Raw genomic sequence first — 19,931 nt, forward strand, 5'->3', positions numbered from 1 at the left:
GAAAGAGTTGAGAAGGAAAATATCCCGGGGTGCGGATTTACTCCGCTGCCCAGCTCCTCAGGGTGCCACTCCCCGGGGGTCCCTCTGGTCAGCAAAAGAAGGAGAATCCAGCCAAGTTAAAGAAGCAAACAGTGGTCAGTTGACCTGAGATTTATTTGTTGCAACAAGGTTCAAACACACCAAGAGTAGGAACCCCTGAGAAGATGGTTGCATGGATTTTTAAGACCTCTCCCCATTTCCCATTACATTTTCTTTGATGCATGACAGATTTGTCACAAAGTAGGAGTCTCTGACATTCAGAAACATGGACCCGCCACCCACCCCTGTCAACAACCCCAGTTTCCCACACATTTTTAACTACCCTCTTCCAATAAGAACCTCTTCCAATAAGAACCATATTGACAGATCCCCCCAGCTGCAAGGCTTTCCTGGGCTTCTCCTTTGGAAGTATCAGGATCCTCCTCCTCCTCCTCCAATCCGGCTTCTGTTCCGGGAATAAGGGGGGGGGTGAGCCTCCTCCCAAATTGCCTGCTTCTCCCGGAAGTAGAGCTTCGACGCCGGATTGCCGCTCAGCGCCATAGCTCTAGGGGCGCGCCCTTTCGGAAAGGGGAGGAGGGGCGGCAGGGGACCCCCCCCAACAAAACATCGATGTTGGAGGAAAGGAAATGAGAATCGGGAGCGAGGACAAAGAGGTAAAGGGGTCGCGGCGGGGGGGGGGGGGAGAGGGGAGAGAAGGACCCAGAGAGGGACTCCGCGCCAGCTCCCCAAAGCGCCTTCCGTGGCCCCCCCGGCAGGGCCTGGATCCCTGAACGTGCGCTGCGAAGGGGGCAGGGGTGGACATGGGGCGCCCACCCACGGGGTCCCACGAGGACTCCCCGGCCCCGTTTCCCCCGCGCAGGCATCCCTGGAGCCCTGTGCGCTCCGCGCGGAGAGAGGCATACCATGAAAGGGTTAACGGGCGCGAGAGACGCCTAGATAGAGACCCCCCTGTCCCTCCCCACCTCGTCTTGGGGGACCCTTCGGATGGAGAGATGGGTCGCGCATGGTGAGGGGTGAGCCGCGCCAAGGGGGCCTCTGGGTGCAGGGGAGACTCCGGGAGAGAGGGAGGGGGCCAAGGGTGGGGGGAGCCGGGGGGAGGAGGGAGGGGAGCTTCCCGGGGGCAAGGAAGCGCAGCATTGGCGGGGGGGGGGAGGAGACCAGTCTGTAGGGAGACGTCTCCATTGTGCGCCCACGAGGAATCTCCAGAGGGGCCACCTTGGCTTCTCCCTCCCACCCAAGAATCGACCCCCCCCCTTCAAGGCAACCAAAGAGGGATCCCTGGAAAGTGGGGGGTCCTGTCCCCCCACCCCTTCCTTCTTGCAACCTCCATCCTCTTCCCACCCCATAAGCTCCTGCCCTGTCCAGACACAGCGATTCTGCCCAGTCCAACCATTGTTCACCCTGGAGAGGAGAGGAAAGAGGAAGAGGGGAGGGGAGGGGAGGGGAGGGGAGAGGCCTTCTCAGAAGCAGCTCTTTGTTTCTGCAATCCCACCCAGGAAGCAGCCAGAAACCTTTTCCTCTCTCTCAGGCTTCCATCTTCAAGTGTCTTTTCCACTGCCTGGTTTATTGAGGATGAGAATAATGTACACCTGTCATCAGAAACAGGGGTGCAGAACCTATTTAATTGATCTCAGGATTGATATAGAAGGTGCACCTCAAAGGCATTTCTGTTCCTCTTACTTTTTATAGGCAATGTCAGAGTGACCGACAAGCTGAGATACTTCCCAGTCAAAGGACCCATTTTCATGGTAGACAGTGCTTGTGGCTGGAGGCTCTACAGACAGGGTGTGCCTATGTAGGCCAAAGACTGCCAGTATTAGCACAGGTGAGCTGTGTGACCTTCCCAAATTTACAGACTGTATGTGAATGAGAGTGTGTGGGTGGGATTATTGTTTACAGCAACCCTGTGATTTTCTCCACCCAAAACATTTCATGACCTGATATTACACTACAAATTTCAAAATAAATTTAAAAAAATCACAAGATAATACAAATGATTGTAGTATTTATACCCTGCCCATCTGGTTGGGTTTCAAGTACACATAAAAGACAATAAAACATCAAACATTAAAAAGCTCCTGTCAGGGGTTTAGGAGCAGAAGCACGGGCAAGGGAGGAAACAGAGAGCGAAGGGGAGGAGGCAGAAGAAAAGATGAGTGACGACGACGACCCGAGATCTCCTAGTCTTTCCAGTGAATCAGAGGATTCACAGAAAGGAGCACCAGTGGCGAGGGCAAGGGGGGAGTCTAGGGGGGCACCCCAGGAAGACAGAGCCAGAGAGGACTCAGGGGGGAGCAGCTGGAAATCGGGACCAGCGTCACCGCCAGGAAGCAGGGAAGAGGAAGGGAGCCAGGGGGGAAGCGCTGGCAGCTCACCACAGGAGGGAGGACATGAGTCAGGAGTGGCCACACCTCCACAGGAGGGAGGACATGAGTCGGGGATGGCCACACCTCCATCGGGGAGCGAAGAAACGGTTGAGAGGAAAGTGGAAGGTTGGGCGCGCGCGCCAAGTTCAAATGCAGAGGAAGGCGGCGCAGTAAGCAGCCCCGAAAGAGAGCCAGGTCCTAAAGCCCGGCGCAAGGAGGCAGGAGGGTCTGGGTCAGCGTCAGAAGAATCCCGGAAGGAAGAAGCCCCGGGGGGTAGAGGGACCCAGAGGAGGACAGTCAGGAGGAAAAGGTGGAGCAAGGCTAGGATATTAAGTTGGTGCACACAGGGCGGAGACTCAGACGGAGCTTCGCCGACCTAGCTACTAGGCGTAGAGTTGCGCGCAGCAGCGTGAGAATGGAAACTGTAATTCAATAAAGACTTTTACTTAATGACCGCTGGCTAGCGTGATCCTCTGTGAGCTAGGATCTTCAAGCAGCTCTGACAGCTCCTAATACAGGTCTCCCTTCAACTATCTTCTAAATGTCAGGTAGTTGTTCATTTCCTTGACCTCTGAAGGCAGGGTACCAGCAGAAGACCCTCAGAGGAGGACCTCAGTGTTCAGAGTGAAGGATGGGGGTGGAGACACTCCTTCAGGTCTACAGGGCCGAGTCTGTTTAGGGCTCTAGGTTGCAGAACTTGCTCCTTCATAACGATCTCCTAGACTGACATATAGTTAGGAGAGTAGGAAAAAACGCTCAGATCAGGAATAAATTCATATCTCAAGAAATAACACAACTTCAGGTTGTTAATGAATCTGTACTACATATTAAAGGATGAAGTTTCCACTAAGTAGAGTTATCCATTTGCCTTTAATATCCAGCTTTTCAGTGCCAGATTAGGATAGTCCTGTGTCAGAAGACGGAGCAAGAGATCAGGCAGCACATCATTATTATAAGGAACAATGGGGGGGGGGTGTTTCCCATTTGCCAGCTCCTTTCTCTCTGCTTCTCCTGCTCTCTCCATGCAATGCAAGGCATGTAGACAGAGGTCCATCTCCAAGAACAGGAGCTTCCCTGAGCACCCATTCAGCTGACCCCAAGCACCAAGCCTTGTCACTAATTCTCTGACTGATCCAGACCACAGTCCCTGGAAAAGATGTAGACCTGGGTCTCATATAATGGTCCACATGGACTTCCTGAGGCCATTGGGACTGTGCAGGTGATTCATGAAGATCTAGAGGTGGAAACAGGGGTGGATGGAGGATTATGATGCCGATGATGGGAAATGTCCAAAGGAACGATGAACCAGAGAAGGAGAGGGCCTTTTCATGGAGAGAGAGTAGCTGCATTTCCAGTGAGAAAACAATTGATGTGAAAAGGCTGTTTTCCAAGATAATGCTGCTTTATTAATGATGATTGAGGATAACGAAAGGTTGCTGATGCATTACTATCATTTGACATCATTGCATCTTCATTTCCTAAAAATTTGGAACCTGGGTAGGATGCAGGGGAAATATAGGACATGTTGAAATATGAGGTGGTGCTAATTGCATCTGATATGCTCTCTTTTCCTTTCTTCTCTTCATTGAAACCCAAACAGGATTTCCTTTCCTCCCACGCTGAGGAGGGTCATGGAGAAGAGAGACAGACTTCCAGGGGAAAGGGCACCTTTGGTTTCATTAGATATAGACATTGAAATGTGTGAAATCTGGAACATGTTTCAGTGAATGAGCACACATAGCTCACATCAACAAACCCCAAAAGTGGCGAAACCATTTAAAGGTATGGAGTGTGGAAAGACTTTCACTGATAGAACACATCTGCCGACTCACATGGGCAAGAAAGGATTCAAATGCAAGGAGTGCGGGAAGAACTTCAGTCAGAGTGGAAACCTCAATATACATCAACGGACTCACACAGGGGGAAAAGCATTTAAATGTCTGGATTGTGGAAAGAGCTTCAGTCGGAGTGATGTACTTAGCTCTCATCAACGGACTCACACAGGGGAGAAACCATTTAAATGTATGGAGTGCGGAAAGAGCTTTAGTCAGAGTGGACACCTCAATTTACATCACCAGACTCACACAGGGGAGAAACCATTTAAATGCATGGAGTGTGGAAAGAGCTTTAGTCATAGTGGAAACTGTAGAAAACATCAACAGACTCACACAGGGGAGAAACCATTTAAATGTATGGAGTGCGGAAAGAGCTTTAGTGATAATGCACACCTTAGAAGACATCAACAGACTCACACAGGGGAGAAACCATTTAAATGTATGGAGTGTGGAAAGAGCTTCCATTATATTGGAAACCTTAGAACACATCAACGGACACACACAGGGGAGAAACCATTTAAATGTATGGAGTGTGGAAAGAGCTTTAGTGAAAATGGAACCCTTAGAAGACATCAACGGACTCACACAGGGGAGAAACCATTTAAATGTATGGAGTGTGGAAAGAGCTTTAGTGAAAATGGAACCCTTAGTAGACATCAACGGACTCACACAGGGGAGAAACCATTTAAATGTATTGAGTATGGAAAAAGCTTCGGTTTCAATGCAGAACTTAGAAGACATCAACGGACTCACACAGGGGAGAAACCATTTAAATGTATGGAGTGTGGAAAGTGCTTTTGTGAAACTGGAAACCTTAGAAGACATCAACGGACTCACACGGGTGAAAAACCATATAAATGTATGGAGTGCGGAAAGAGCTTCAGTCACAGTGGACACCTCAATATTCATCTACAGACTCACACAGGGGAGAAACCGTATAAATGTATGGAGTGTGGAAAGAGCTTTTGTGAAACTGGAAAGCTTAGAATACATCAACGGACTCACACAGGGGAGAAACCATATGAATGTATGGAGTGCAGAAAGAGTTTCAGTCAGAATGGAGACCTTAGATTACACCAGCGGACTCACACAGGGGAGAAACCATTTAAATGCATGGAGTGCAGACAAAGCTTCAGCCATAGTGGAAATCTTAGAAAACATCAGCAGACCCACATCAGAGAAGCCAGTTAAATGTTTAGCCTCTGGAAGGAGCTTCAGTCAGAGTAGAATCCTTGATTTACATTAACAAACTCACATAAGAGACAAACCATATAAATGTCAGGAAGTTAGATAGAGGTGGAGGTCCAGTACTTGTGGAAGTTCTAAATCAACAGACTCATGCACAGGTTGAACTTTAAGAGTTAAAACCCTACAAACCATCAACAGACATGAGGAGAAGCAGTTTAAATGGAAAGATTACAGAAAGTGATTTAATTATAATGGAATGTTTAAGAAACATCTAGGGACTGTCACAAGGGAGAACCCATTTAGATGTATGGAATTTGGGACATGTTCCTCTCAGAGTCCACTCTTCTTCCCAGCAATGATCTCCGAAGAAATCTGTATTCCTGCTTCAGGGCCAGCTGAGTCTGTTTCTCTTGTCCTTATCTCTCAGCTAGGTAACTCTTGTCTAATCTGCTCTGTATCAGTGTCACTCCCTGCTTCTGAGACCACTGGAAAAGAGGAGGGTCAATTCCCCCCCTCCAGCTCCCAGGAAAGCTGATCTGCCTGAGAATGCATTCCTACATACTCAGCTTCAGACCATTCCCTGACGCATTGCGAGAACCCTTTAAAAAGAAGTGATTTGGCTCACCATTGGAAGCTAAGACCCATAAAAGGTTGAATATGAAAGATACGTGGTTGAAGTATAATGCTATTCTGATGGAAGTAGGGGACCTTGTGATCCGTTGAAAGATAAATTAGATGATAGGTTCCAGTAAATCCAGATAAATGAAGTGTTTAAAATGGATAAGAAATTTGGTTTTCAAAGAAGGAAATCCAAACTGGAAACGGAATTATTAGATATAAAACCGAAAAACCTATCTAAGATGTATAATTTATTGCTGGAATGGCGTACAAAAGATGTACAAGTGAAATCTGTAACGATTGAATGGGCCAGGCATGTGGGGCACAATATCATGATGGTGGATTGGGAGAAATTGTGGAAAAAGGAATCAAATTTACAGCTTGTAATGTATTAAGAGAAAAATGGATGAAAATGATGTATAGATGGTATTTAACACCAGTGAGGTTAGCAAAATGTATCATACTCATGATAATAAATGCTGGAAATGTAAAGAAAAAGAAGGAACCTTTTACCACATGTGGTGGACGTGCCCCAAGGAAAAAGACTTCTGGGAAAGTATTTATAATGAACTGATGAAAGTATTGAAAGAAGTATTGAAAGAATTGGAAGAAGTTTAAGGAATATTTGAAAAAATATGTTAATATTTAAATGTTAGAATAGCTTTGGAAGTGGATATAGGCTGCAGGCTTAGAAGTAGAAGATAGTGTATCTTAAAATAGTATTATTTGTAAGTGATAAAATGTGAAGTGATTTTAAGAGTGATTTTAAAAGAAGATGGTTAGAAACGATGATATATGTAAACTGCTAAAGATGAAGTAAAATGAAAATCAGATAGGTGGGACTTGGGGAAGCCCACTTAATGATTAGGAAAATAAGGATATGACAATAATTTGTTTGTATTTCTGTTTGTGTTCTTTATTTGTGTTATAAAATGAATAATATTTTTTTTGGAAAAAGCAAAACAAAAAAACAACTGATACGGCAATACGACACAGAACACAGCGTGTGTTTTTGTGTCGCATGTTTGCCTGGAAGCAGCCGGCAGAAAGCTTTGCTTCGTGAAGCCCCTGCAGATGCCGAGTTCCTGACTTCCCTCCCAGGTGGCAGGAAGTGAAAGACACACCTCCATTGCCCTGTGTCCTTCCAGCCTCTTTCCCCACTTGCTCCCTTCTGCCGGTGTGTGTGCCTGACTTTGATATCCTGCATGCTGTATTTTTTTTTACTGCTGAAACTGGATTTGCTCTCAGGAGCTAAGTTTTGTGCCTCACTGGGGACCCAGTGAGAACTGTATGCTTTGAAAGCTCAGTAAACTATTACTGAAAAAGTCCTGCTGCTTCTGTGTGTGTTTTTGACCTCAGTGTGGGAATTGCTCTACACGTGTCCCCTACCCCGCCGATACTTGGCTCAGGCCTTGGAGTTGCTGTACTCAAGCATTCAAGATGGGTGTTTGTGTGACAGACTGGTTTTTGCCACGTACTCTGTCACCCCCACCACCGCATGATCTCCAAACATTACTTATTCAACAGAACTTCATCCCTGCCCCTGCACCTTCTGAAGAAAACTTAAAATTTAATGGGAGATTCACCCCCCCAACCTAACTGGAAGAGGGGGAAGGATGGGTTGCAGGTACCAGGAAAGTCTCCTGACAGGCCCATCTTCACTCATGAACCACTTAGGGGAAACCCAGAGCTACTGCTTATTCTGGGCTTTGGGGAGGATAATATTTTTCCCTAGTCCCAGAAGTTATTAGTCAATCATGCTGCTAGGGAGTCTTCCTGCCAGAGGAACACAGTGCATATTGCTATCCTACTGATTTTACTCTTGTTGTTGCTGTTGCTGTCATGGACTGGAGGGGTGCAGGGGGCGGGAGGCACCAGTCTGGGGTACCCACAAGGGAAGAAGGCTCAGATCCTGGGGACTGGTGGTGGGATGGCGATGAGCAGCTAGAGGGAGAAAAGGGAGCAGAGGGGGAGGGGAGGTGTTGCAAGCTGAGGAGGAAACAGGGTTTGGTGAGCAGGAAGAGTCTGGGACAGAAAGCAGTTCAGGCTCAGAGGGAGGGGGGGGGCCAGAAGACCCAGAGGAGGCCGGCTGCTGAAGCATCCAGGGAGACTCCCCCTCCTGCTGCGATCACCTCCCCTCTCCCCTGGTCTCCTAGAGCACACGGGGAAATCCAGTTCAGACCCATGAACCTGTACATGATATTAATGGGTGTAGGTTTTTTTGTCCCAACATGCATCACTTTAATCTCATTGACAATGAACTGTATTGTCTGCCCATTCACCCCATTTGGAGAGGTCCCTTTGGAGCTCCTTGCATCTCTCTTTGTTTGAGCAACCCTGGACAATTTACATCGACTTTTAAAACTTCCCCCCTTCACCCAGAATACTTTTCGAGTAGCATCTTCACTAGTATGTCACAAATAGGGAGGGGTATCAAAGGGTTACACAAGTGCAACAGCTGGTCCCTCTATCAGATACATCTCTGGACACCTCTCCAGTACCCATCACCCAAAGAACAAGAAAACTATCGACACAATACAGTAGTACCTCGGGTTAAGTAATTAATTCATTCCGGAGGTCTGTTCTTAACCTGAAACTGTTCTTAACCTGAGGTACCACTTTAGCTAATGGGGTCTCCTGCTGCTGCCGTGCCACCGCCACACTATTTCTCTTCTCATCCTGAAGCATAGTTCTTACCCCGAGGTACTATTTCTGGGTCAGCGGAGTCTGTAACCTGAAGCGTCTGTAACCTGAGGGACCACTGTAATTATAATAAGAAAATAAAATAAAATATATTTATATCCCACCCTCCCCAGCCAAAGCCGGGCTCAGAGCGGCTAACAACAGTAAAAGTAATATAGTTTACATAAAATCACAATCCATTAATTGAAATACATTCTGTCAGGGCTGCCTCAGGTCCCAGCTCACAAGAGACCAACGCCAAGTCCAGTTTATATACAGAGATGTTTATTGCAGTTCATTATCCGCTCCACAGCCGAGGCGCGCAGCCCCACGTCTGTTACGCTTAGACCGCTGAAGTCCCCTCTGAGTCAGTCCCTCCCCTGCACCAGTTTAAGAGGCTTGTGCTGCTCCACCTCTTCCTTTCTTTCCTTTTCCGCAGGGTCTTCCTGCCCCCCGGGGTTTCGCCCTTCCTGGACTCCCCTGATGCGGAATCCCCAGACAGCTCTCCCCCCCCTCCTGCGGGCTTTGGGACCTGGCTCCTCCTCCGGGCTCCCTGTTCTTCCGTGCGCCTCCACATTTGAACTTGGCGCGCGTCCCCAACCTCTAACCTTCCTCTTGACAGTTATACTACTCCCTTCACTACTCCCCTCCCCTTCCAGGAGGATGGCTTGCTCCGACCTTCCCCCCTTCTCTGCTGCCGGAGCTGTTTCCCCTGTCACACTGGAATCTCCACCCCCTTCACTGCACTCTGGCGGGGAAGCCGGTCCTGACTCCCAGCTCCCACTTTGGGATCCCCTGCTGGCCCCCTGCTCCTGACGAGTCCCCCCTGTGACTCCCCTTGGCCTGACCACAGGCGCCCCCTTCTGGGAATCCTCCGATTCACTTGAAAGACTCATGGAATCCCTCGAGTCATTGTCATCCTCTTCCTCGCTGTCCTGGGATTCTTCCCCATCGCTCTCCGTCTCCTCCCTCCCCTGTGCCTCTGTCCCTGAACCCCTGACACATTCTAAAATCAGTTCAGAATCAAATTACATCCTTGCCCTCAGGGCTTCTCCTGAGATGGGCTTTCAGAACCTGGCTTGGTCAACTGCCTCTGTGGAAGTCTATTGTCGCCCCTTGGTTACTCCCAGGGTGGGGCGAAGTGTAGGTTCTCTCACGCTCAGGGGATTTTGGCAGGAGGCCCTGTTCTCACTGCCTACGTGGCTATGCGCTTCCAGGGTTATGGAGGAGGGTGAAGCCTAAATTTACTTTTTCTTAAGAGTTAAAACGGCGTTGGAATGGGAAGAATCGGTTAAAGTATGGATTTTATATGAATTTACAAATTTAGTTATCATTCCCAGAGCTGTCAAGCTGAAAGGATACATTCAGACACAATCTTTGTAACATTCTAGCAACTTTAGGCAATCGAAACCAAAATGGCTACATTTAATATACTTTGCCCATAGTCTGAGCAGCAGGAGGGCGCTGAGACAATTGTACAAAGGCTGAGCTGAAAGGCTGGTTTGGAGGCAGTTTCAGCCGTCTACGGATTAAACATTGGCTAGCTGTCAAAACATAGCGCTCTTGATTGTTGGGCTTCAGTTATTCATAAATCCCATTCATAAAACACGAAGTCCGTAAATCCCATTCTTAAAATGCAGAGACCGTGTTTTCCTGTATTGATAAGATATGTGAATCTTTTGCGACTGAGTGGAGAGGGGTTTGGGGTTCCTCGTCCCAGGGGATAATGTCAGATGGTAACCCCCTCCCCTGTAATTTCCGTAACACCAGGAAGGAATTTCCCCCACCCTAGTCACATGCAGCTGGGCTCACTTGCCAGAGCCACCTGGAGGGCTTGACTACAATTCCCATCATCCCTGACCACTGGTCCTGCTAGCTAGGGGTGATGGGAGCTGTAGTCCAAAAACAGCTGGAGACCCAAATTTGGGAAACCCTGTTCTCCCTGAAGGACAAAGGAGGGTTCACTTGCACCAGAACGTCAGGTGAGCCCTGCAGGATCAGGCCCAAGGGGCCCCTGTCCTCCCAGGGGCCTCTTCTGGGAAGCCCACCGGCAGCACTTGAACACCAGAGAAGGAAGGAGGCGCATTTCTTCTAGGGACACGTTTCTGGGGTCCCCACGGTGTGCCCCAGCCTGGCTCCAGTCTGCCAGGGCAGCTGCGTTTTGTTTCACTGCAGGTGAGCCTGCCCCGTGCAATGTGGGGCTCTTAAACGAACTTGGGGGGGCGGAGGGACTAGAGCTTCCCCGCACTTGCAAAGGACCAGTAGAAGCGGAGGGGAGGCAGGCAGCAGGAGGGCGATGGGGAGGAACCAGCGAGAAGGAGCTTCTGGGGCCTGGACAGCCCCCTCCCCGCCTGCTCCCTGAAGGTGTCCCGAGCCCCTCCCCTTTTCATTTCAAGGATTGGGGGACCTCAGCATCCCGGGGTTGCTTTGCTCTGGGGGGGGGGGGAGGTGGTCCTATTTTGTTTGCTGAGGGCAGGAGTCACAATCCTGTCACATTGTGTTGTGTCTGGCTTTTAGGTAAGGGGGTGAGGCTCAGGTGGGACAGAGTTGAGAAGGAAAATATCCCGGGGTGCGGATTCACTCCGCTGCCCAGCTCGTCAGGGTGCCACTCCCCGGGGGTCCCTCCGGTCAGCAAAAGAAGGAGAATCCAGCCAAGTTAAAGAAGCAAAGGGCGGTCAGTTGACCTGATCTTTATTTGTTGCAACAAGGTTCAAACAGATGGTTTGCATGGATTTTAAAGACCTCTCCCCATTTCCCACAATACATTTTTCCACAGCATCTTTGATGCATCACAGATTTGTCACAAAGTAGGAGTCTTTGGCATTCAGAAACATGGACCCGTCACCCACCCCTGTCAACAGCCCCAGCTTCCCACACATTTTTAACTACCCTCTTCCCCTAAGAAGCATAATAGTATTCAGACATCCCTCTAGCTGCAAGGTTGTCCTGGGCTTCTCCTTTGGAAGTATCAGGATCCTCCTCCTCCTCGGCTCCTCCTCCTCCTCCACTCCGGCTTCTGTTCCGGGAATAAGGGGGGGGGGTGAGCCTCCTCCCAAACTGCTGCTTCTCCCGGAAGTGGAGCTTCTACGCCGGATTGCCGCTCAGCGCCATAGCTCTAGGGGCGCGCCCTTTCGGAAAGGGGAGGAGGGGCGGCAGGGGACCCCCCCCAAACAAAACATCGATGTTGGTGGAAAGGAAATGAGAATCGGGATCGAGGACAAAGAGGTAAAGGGGTCGCGGCGGGGGGGGGGGGGGAGAGGGGAGAGAAGGAGCCAGAGAGGGACTCCGCGCCAGCTCCCCAAAGCGCCTTCCGTGCCCCCCCCCGGCAGGGCCTGGATCCCTGAACGTGTGCTGCGAAGGGGGCTTTCCTCGGCAGGGGAGGACATGGGGCGCCCACCCACGGGGTCCCACGAGGACTCCCTGGCTCCGTTTCCCCCGCGCAGGCATCCCTGGGGCCCTGTGCGCTCCGCGCAGAGAGAGGCCGACCATGAAAGGGTTAACGGGCGGGAGAGACGCCTAGATAGAGACCCCCCTGTCCCTCCCCACCTCGTCTTGGGGGGCCCCTCCGGATGGAGAGATGGGTCGCGCATGGCGAGGGGTGAGCCGCGCCAAGGGGGCCTCTTGGTGCAGGGGAGACTCCGGGAGAGAGGGAGGGGGCCTAGAGTGGGGGGAGGAGGGAGGGGAGCATCCCCGGGGCAAGGAAGCGAAGCAGTGGCGGGGGGGGGGGTGAGGAAGACCACTCTTTGGGGAGATGTCTCCATCGTGCGCCCACGAGGAATCTCCGGAGGGGCCGCCTTGGCTTCTCCCTCCCACCCAAGAATCGACCCCCCCTTCAAGGCAACCAAAGAGGGATCCCTGGAAAGTGGGGGCTCCAGTTCCCCCACCCCTTCCTTCCTGCAAGCTCCATCCTCTTCCCACCCCATAAGCTCCTGCCCTGTCCAGACACAGCGAATCTGCCAAGTCCAAGGACTGTTCACCCTGGAGAGGAGAGGAAAGAGGAAGAGAGGAGGGGAGGGGAGAGGCCTTCTCAGAAGTGGCTCTTTGTTTCCGCAATCCCACCCAGGAAGCAGCCAGAAACCTTTCCCTCTCTCTCAGGCTTCCATCTTCAAGTGTCTTTTCCACTGCATGGTTTATTGAGGATGAGGAAAATGTACACTTGTCATCAGAAACAGGTTTAAGAATGCGTTTGGGTGGCATGCATATTTGTGGTACGACAAGGTTAGAGCTCACAAAACATTTCAGAACCATATTGTCAGGAAAGCAGCATTTAATGTCTGGACAAGATACAAAGATTTATTGGAAAATAAGACCCCAGGGTGGTTGTCACCTATGGAAGCTAAGGCTCGGAAAAGACTCAATATGGAGGCCAAATGGTCGAAATATTGGGAGATACTAGAACAAAACGGAGACACATGGAGATTGCAGAGTTTTGAGAAACTAAAAGATAAAGTGCGAGATTGGTTACATTATTACCAAATTAGAGAGGTTTTTAATATGGATAAAAAAATAGGTTTTCAGGTGGAAAATTCGAAATTAGAAACGGAATTGTTAGAACCTAAAACTAAGGTACTTTCAAGAATGTACAACTTGCTGTTAAAGTGGAACACTCAGGATGAAACGGTCAAATCAGCTATGATTAAGTGGGCACAAGACATTGGTCATAACATTATGTTTGCTGACTGGGAACGGTTATGGACCACTGGTGTTAAATTTACGGCATGTAATGCCTTAAAAGAAAATATTATGAAAATGATTTACAGGTGGTACATGACACCAGTCAAGCTTGCAAAAGTATATCATTTGCCTGATAATAAATGTTGGAAATGTAAGGAAACTGAGGGAACATTCTTTCACCTCTGGTGGAAGTGCCCAAAGGTTAAGGCTTTCTGGGAAATGATCTATAATGAACTGAAAAAGGTATTTAACTATACCTTCCTTAAGAAACCAGAGGCCTTCCTCTTGGGCATTGTCGGCCAGATGGTGCTAAAGAAGGATAGAATTTTCTTTATGTATGCAACAACAGCAGCAAGAATACTTATCGCAAAGTACTGGAAGACACAAGATTTGCCCACCCTGGAAGAATGGCAGGTGCAATTGATAGACTACATGGAATTGGCAGAAATGACTGGCAGAATCCGAGACACGGGAGAAGAACAAACGGAAGAGGATTGGAAGAAATTTAAAGACTATCTGCAAAAACATTGCAAAATATTTGAATAATAATAATAATAATAATAATAATAATAATAATAATTTATTATTTATACCCCGCCCATCTGGCTGGGTTTCCCCAGCCACTCTGGGCGGCTTCCAAAAGAATGTTAAAGCGATGCAGGATATAAAGATAGTGTGGCATTGGTGACATAGCTGAAAGGAATATGTAAAAATGTTTTATGAGAAATAAGTAAAGAAACATAGCAAAATTAATGAATGTGAAAATGACGCTGGATTAGAAAATAAGTGGTTAGCTGAGGTAATGGTTAATTTAAAGAAAATAAGCAATATTAAAATTAGGCTAAAAGTAAGGGAGGGATTTGCTGAAAATAAATCAGAAATTGGAATACAGAAAGGGGAGGTGTGAGGAAGTCGGGAAAATAAGTTACAAGAAATTAAGATTTGAACTGGTATGATTTTTTTTTTGTTTTCTATGTTTTACATTTTTGTTATTGTGTTGTTTTGTTTGGTTATGATAAAAACTTGTTGAAACTCTAATAAAAATTCTTTAAAAAACAACAACAGAAACAGGGGTGCAGAACCTATTTAATTGATCTCAGGATTGATATAGAAGGTGCGCCTCAAAGGCATTTCTGTTCCTCTTACTTTTTATAGGCAATGTCAGGGTGACTGACAAGCTGAGATACTTCCCAGTCAAAGGACCCATTTTCATGATAGACAGTGCTTGTGGCTGGAGGCTCTACAGGCATGGTGTGCCTATGGAGGCCAAAGACTACCAGTATTAGCACAGGTGAGCTGTGTGACCTTCCCAAATTTACAGACTGTATGTGAATGAGAGTTTGTGGGTGGGATTATTGTTTATGGCAACCCTGTGATTTTCTCCACCCAAAACATTTCGTGACCTGATATTGCACTACGAATTCCAAAATAACTACTAAAAAATCACAAGATAATACAAATGATTGTAGTATTTATACCCTGCCCATCTGGTTGGGTTTCCAGTACACATAAAAGACAGTAAAACATCCAACATTAAAAAGCTCCTAATACAGGTCTCCCTTCAACTATCTTCTAAATGTCAGATAGTTGTTCATTTCCTTGACCTCTGAAGGGAGGGTACCAGCAGAAGACCCTCAGAGGAGGACCTCAGTGTTCAGAGTGAAGGATGGGCGTGGAGACACTCCTTCAAGTCTACAGGGCCGAGGCTGTTTAGGGCTCTAGGTTGCAGAACTTGCTCCTTCATAACGATCTCCTAGACTGACATATAGTTAGGAGAGTAGGAAAAAACGCTCAGATCAGGAATAAATTCATATCTCAAGAAATAACACAACTTCAGGTTGTTAATGAATCTGTACTACATATTAAAGGATGAAGTTTCCACTAAGTAGAGTTATCCCTTTGCCTTGAATATCCAGCTTTGTCAGTGCCAGATTAGGGTAGTCCTGTGTCAGAAGAGGGGCTCGAGATCAGGCAGCACATCATTATTATGAGGAGCAATGGGGTAGGGGTGTTTCACATTTACCAGCTGCTCTCTTTCTGCTTCTCCTGCTCTCTCCATGCAATGCAAGGCATGTAGACAGAGGTCCATCTCCAAGAACAGGAGCTTCCCTGAGCACCCATTCAGCTGACCCCAAGCACCAAGCCTTGTCACTAATTCTCTGACTGATCCAGACCACAGTCCCTGGAAAAGATGTAGACCTGGGTCTCATATAATGGTCCACATGGACTTCCTGAGGCCATTGGGACTGTGCAGGTGATTCATGAAGATCTAGAGGTGGAAACAGGGGTGGATGGAGGATTATGATGCCGATGATGGGAAATGTCCAAAGGAACGATGAACCAGAGAAAGAGAGGGCCTTTTCATGGAGAGAGAGTAGCTGCATTTCCAGTGAGAAAACAATTGATGTGAAAAGGCTGTTTTCCAAGATAATGCTGCTTTATTAATGATGATTGAGGATAACGAAAGGTTGCTGATGCATTACTATCATTTGACATCATTGCATCTTCATTTCCTAAAAATTTGGAAGCTGGGTAGGATGCAGGGGAAATATAGGACATGTTGAAATATGAGGTGGTGCTAATTGCATCTGATATGCTCTCTTTTCCTTTCTTCTCTTCCTTGAAACCCAAACAGGATTTCCTTTCCTCCCACACTGAGGAGGGTCATGGAGAAGAGAGACAGACTTCCAGGGGAAAGGGCACCTTTGGTTTCATTAGATATAGACATTGAAATGTGTGAAATGAGGAACGTGTTTCATTGAATGAGCACACATAGCTCACATCAACAAACCCCAAAAGTGGCGAAACCATTTAAAGGTATGGAGTGTGGAAAGACTTTCACTGATAGAACACAACAGCCGACTCACATGGGCAAGAAAGGATTCAAATGCAAGGAGTGCGGGAAGAACTTCAGTCAGAGTGGAAACCTCAATATACATCAACGGACGCACACAGGGGAAAAAGCATTTAAATGTCTGGATTGTGGAAAGAGCTTCAGTCGGAGTGATGTACTTAGCTCTCATCAATGGACTCACACAGGGGAGAAACCATTTAAATGTATGGAGTGCGGAAGGGAATTCAGTCGGAGTGGAAGCCTAAATATGCATCTACTGACTCACACAGGGGAGAAACCATATAAATGTATGGAGTGCGGAAAGAGCTTTCGTTTCATTGGAAACCTTAGAAGACATCAACAGACTCACACAGGCGAGAAACCATGTAAATGTATGGAGTGTGGAAAGACCTTTCATGATAATGCAACCCTTAGAGGACATCAAGAGACTCACACAGGGGAGAAACCATATGAATGTATGGAGTGCGGAAAGAGCTTCAGTTTAAATGCAATCCTTAGACGACATCAACGGACTCACACAGGGGAGAAACCATATGAATGTATGGAGTGTGGAAAGAGCTTTCGTGATAATGGAAGCCTTAGAACACATCAACGGACTCACACAGGGGAGAAACCATATGAATGTATGGAGTGTGGAAAGAGCTTCAGTTTCAATGCAAACCTTAGACGACATCAACGGACTCACACAGGGGAAAAACCATTTAAATGCATTGAGTGTGGAAAGAGCTTCCGTTTCATTGGAAACCTTAGAAGACATCAACAGACTCACACAGGGGAGAAACCATTTAAATGTATGGAGTGTGGAAAGACCTTTCATGATAATGCAACCCTTAGAGGTCATCAAGAGACTCACACAGGGGAGAAACCATATGAATGTATGGAGTGCGGAAAGAGCTTCAGTTTAAATGCAATCCTTAGACGACATCAACGGACTCACACAGGGGAGAAACCATATGAATGTATGGAGTGTGGAAAGAGCTTTCGTGATAATGGAAGCCTTAGAACACATCAACGGACTCACACAGGGGAGAAACCATATGAATGTATGGAGTGCGGAAAGAGCTTCAGTTTGAATGGAAGCCTTAGAAAACATCAACGGACTCACACAGGGGAGAAACCATATGAATGTATGGAGTGTGGAAAGAGCTTTAGTGATAATGGAACCCTTAGAAAACATCAACGGACTCACACAGGGGAAAAACCATTTAAATGCATGGAGTGCGGAAGGGAATTCAGTCAGAGTGGACACCTAAATATGCATCAACTGACTCACACAGGGGAAAAACCATTTAAATGCAATGAGTGTGGAAAGAGATTTAGTGATAATGGGAAACTTAGAAGACATCAACTGACTCAAACAGGGGGAAAACCATTTAAATGCAATGAGTGCGGAAAGAGCTTCAGTTTGAATGGAAGCCTTAGAATACATCAACGGACTCACACAGGGGAGAAACCATATAAATGTATGCATTGTGGAAAGAGCTTCAGTAAGAGTGGAAACTTCAATATACATCAACGGACTCACACAGGGGAGAAATCATATGAATGTATGGAGTGCGGAAAGAGCTTCAGTTTCAAAGGAAGCCTTAGAATACATCAACGGACTCACACGGGGGAGAAACCATATGAATGTATGTAGTGCGGAAAGAGCTTTCGTGATAATGGAACCCTTAGAAAACATCAACGGACTCACACAAGGGAAAAACCATTTAATTGCATGGAGTGCGGAAGGAAATTCAGTCAGAGTGGACACCTCAGCGTGCATCAACTGACTCACACAGGGGAGAAACCATTTGAATGATTTGTTCTCAGGAGCTAATTTTTTGCCTCACTGGGGTCCCAGTCATAACTGTAGCCTTTGAAAGCTCAGTAAACTATTACTGAAGAAGTCCTGCTGCCTGTGTGTGTCTTTTTGACCTCAGTGTCGCATTTGCTCTACACGTGGCCCCTACCCTGCTGCTACTTACCTCATGCCCTGGAGTTGCTGTGCTCAAGCACACAAGATGGTTTTTGCACCAAACTCTGCCACCCCACCACTACTTGATCTCCAAACTCTTCTTCAACAACAGAACCTCATCCCTGCCCCCGTGTGTTCTGAAGAAAACTTGAAATACTGAAATTCAATGGGAGATTTCCCCCCAAAGCCTAAGTTCAAGAGGGGGAATATGGGGCTGCAGGTACCAGGGAAGTCTCCTGGTGGGCCCATCTTCACTCATGAACCCCATGGGGCAACCTGCTCATTCTGGGGTTTGAAAAGCAGTTTAAATGAAGAGATTGCAAAAAGTGCTTTATTTACAATGGAGTGCTTGAGGAACATCCTGGGACTTTCCCATGGAAGAACCCATTTAGATGTATGGAGTGCGGGACATTTTCCTTTCAGTGTCCACTCTTTCTTCACAGCAATGAACTCAGCAGGAAATCAGGCTTAAACACACAACGTGTATTTGAAGTTCTTGTGTTTATACGTAAAACTGAACAGCAATGAAATATTGAATGCAATCTCAAACAATGCGAGTATAATCTAAGAGGTAAAGTACCTTTTGATAGAGAGGATGAATCTGGTTTGCTGGTGGTGAGTGAGGATTAGGACTGGGCGATATATTGATATCTGGTCCAATACTGGTTTCTAGACCACATCTCGATAACCTTTGAAGAACAGCTGATGTGGCAATACACTGTGAAGCACAGTGTGTGTTTCTGGGATGTGCCTGGAAGCAGCGGCAGAAAGCTTTTCTTCGTGAAGTCCCTGCAGATGCCGAGTTCCTGACTTCCCTCCCAGGTGGCAGGAAGTGAAAGACACACCTCCATTGCCCTGTGTCCTTCCAGCCTCTTTCCCCACTTGCTCCCTTCTGCCGGTGTGTGTGCCTGACTTTGATATCCTGCATGCTGTATTTTTTTTTACTGCTGAAACTGGATTTGCTCTCAGGAGCTAAGTTTTGTGCCTCACTGGGGTCCCAGTGAGAACTGTATGCTTTGAAAGCTCAGTAAACTATTACTGAAAAAGTCCTGCTGCTTCTGTGTGTGTTTTTGACCTCAGTGTGGGAATTGCTCTACACGTGTCCCCTACCCCGCCGATACTTGGCTCAGGCCTTGGAGTTGCTGTACTCAAGCATTCAAGATGGGTGTTTGTGTGACAGACTGGTTTTTGCCACATACTCTGTCACCCCCACCACCCCATGATCTCCAAACATTACTTATTCAACAGAACTTCATCCCTGCCCCCTGCACGTTCTGAAGAAAACTTAAAATTTAATGGGAGATTCACCCCCCCAACCTAACTGGAAGAGGGGGAAGGATGGGTTGCAGGTACCAGGAAAGTCTCCTGACAGGCCCATCTTCAGTCATGAACCACTTAGGGGAAACCCAGAGCTACTGCTTATTCTGGGCTTTGGGGAGGATAATATTTTTCCCTAGTCCCAGAAGTTATTAGTCAATCATGCTGCTAGGGAGTCTTCCTGCCAGAGGAACACAGTGCATATTGCTATCCTACTGATTTTACTCTTGTTGTTGCTGTTGCTGTCATGGACTGGAGGGGTGCAGGGGGCGGGAGGCACCAGTCTGGGGTACCCACAAGGGAAGAAGGCTCAGATCCTGGGGACTGGTGGTGGGATGGCGATGAGCAGCTAGAGGGAGAAAAGGGAGCAGAGGGGGAGGGGAGGTGTTGCAAGCTGAGGA

At 47.6% G+C, this 19,931-nt stretch overlaps 2 protein-coding genes across 5 annotated transcripts; both read left to right on the top strand.

The window, feature by feature from the left end:
* The first annotated feature begins 519 nt into the window (after positions 1-519).
* LOC310686921 (uncharacterized protein) lies at positions 520-7,372 on the top strand. Of its 2 annotated transcripts, XM_083461459.1 has the most exons (3): positions 520-692; positions 1,729-1,864; positions 4,006-7,372. In XM_083461459.1, the coding sequence occupies exon 3, from the start codon at positions 4,133-4,135 to the stop codon at positions 5,429-5,431; it is 1,299 nt and encodes a 432-aa protein (XP_083317585.1). In that variant the 5' UTR covers positions 520-692; positions 1,729-1,864; positions 4,006-4,132; the 3' UTR covers positions 5,432-7,372. The 2 variants fall into 2 exon arrangements, with proteins under 2 accessions (XP_083317585.1, XP_083317586.1); XM_083461460.1 differs by lacking the exon at positions 1,729-1,864.
* Positions 7,373-11,767: 4,395 nt separating this feature from the next.
* On the top strand, positions 11,768-19,259 carry LOC310686875 (uncharacterized protein). Of its 3 annotated transcripts, XM_083461334.1 has the most exons (4): positions 11,768-11,953; positions 14,558-14,693; positions 16,038-16,365; positions 16,447-19,259. In XM_083461334.1, the coding sequence occupies exons 3-4, from the start codon at positions 16,165-16,167 to the stop codon at positions 17,893-17,895; spliced, it is 1,650 nt and encodes a 549-aa protein (XP_083317460.1). In that variant the 5' UTR covers positions 11,768-11,953; positions 14,558-14,693; positions 16,038-16,164; the 3' UTR covers positions 17,896-19,259. The 3 variants fall into 3 exon arrangements, with proteins under 3 accessions (XP_083317460.1, XP_083317458.1, XP_083317459.1); XM_083461332.1 differs by having other exon boundaries at positions 16,038-19,259; XM_083461333.1 differs by lacking the exon at positions 14,558-14,693 and having other exon boundaries at positions 16,038-19,259.
* The last annotated feature ends 672 nt before the right edge of the window (positions 19,260-19,931 follow it).

Source organism: Podarcis liolepis (assembly GCF_965112155.1).
Source record: "Podarcis liolepis genome assembly, chromosome: 10".
Taxonomy (NCBI): domain Eukaryota; kingdom Metazoa; phylum Chordata; class Lepidosauria; order Squamata; family Lacertidae; genus Podarcis; species Podarcis liolepis.

Bases quoted from the DNA above. Each gene is read 5' to 3' on its own strand.
- LOC310686875 (XM_083461332.1), top strand. From the start codon at position 16,165: ATGAGCACACATAGCTCACATCAACAAACCCCAAAAGTGGCGAAACCA.
- LOC310686921 (XM_083461459.1), top strand. From the start codon at position 4,133: ATGAGCACACATAGCTCACATCAACAAACCCCAAAAGTGGCGAAACCA.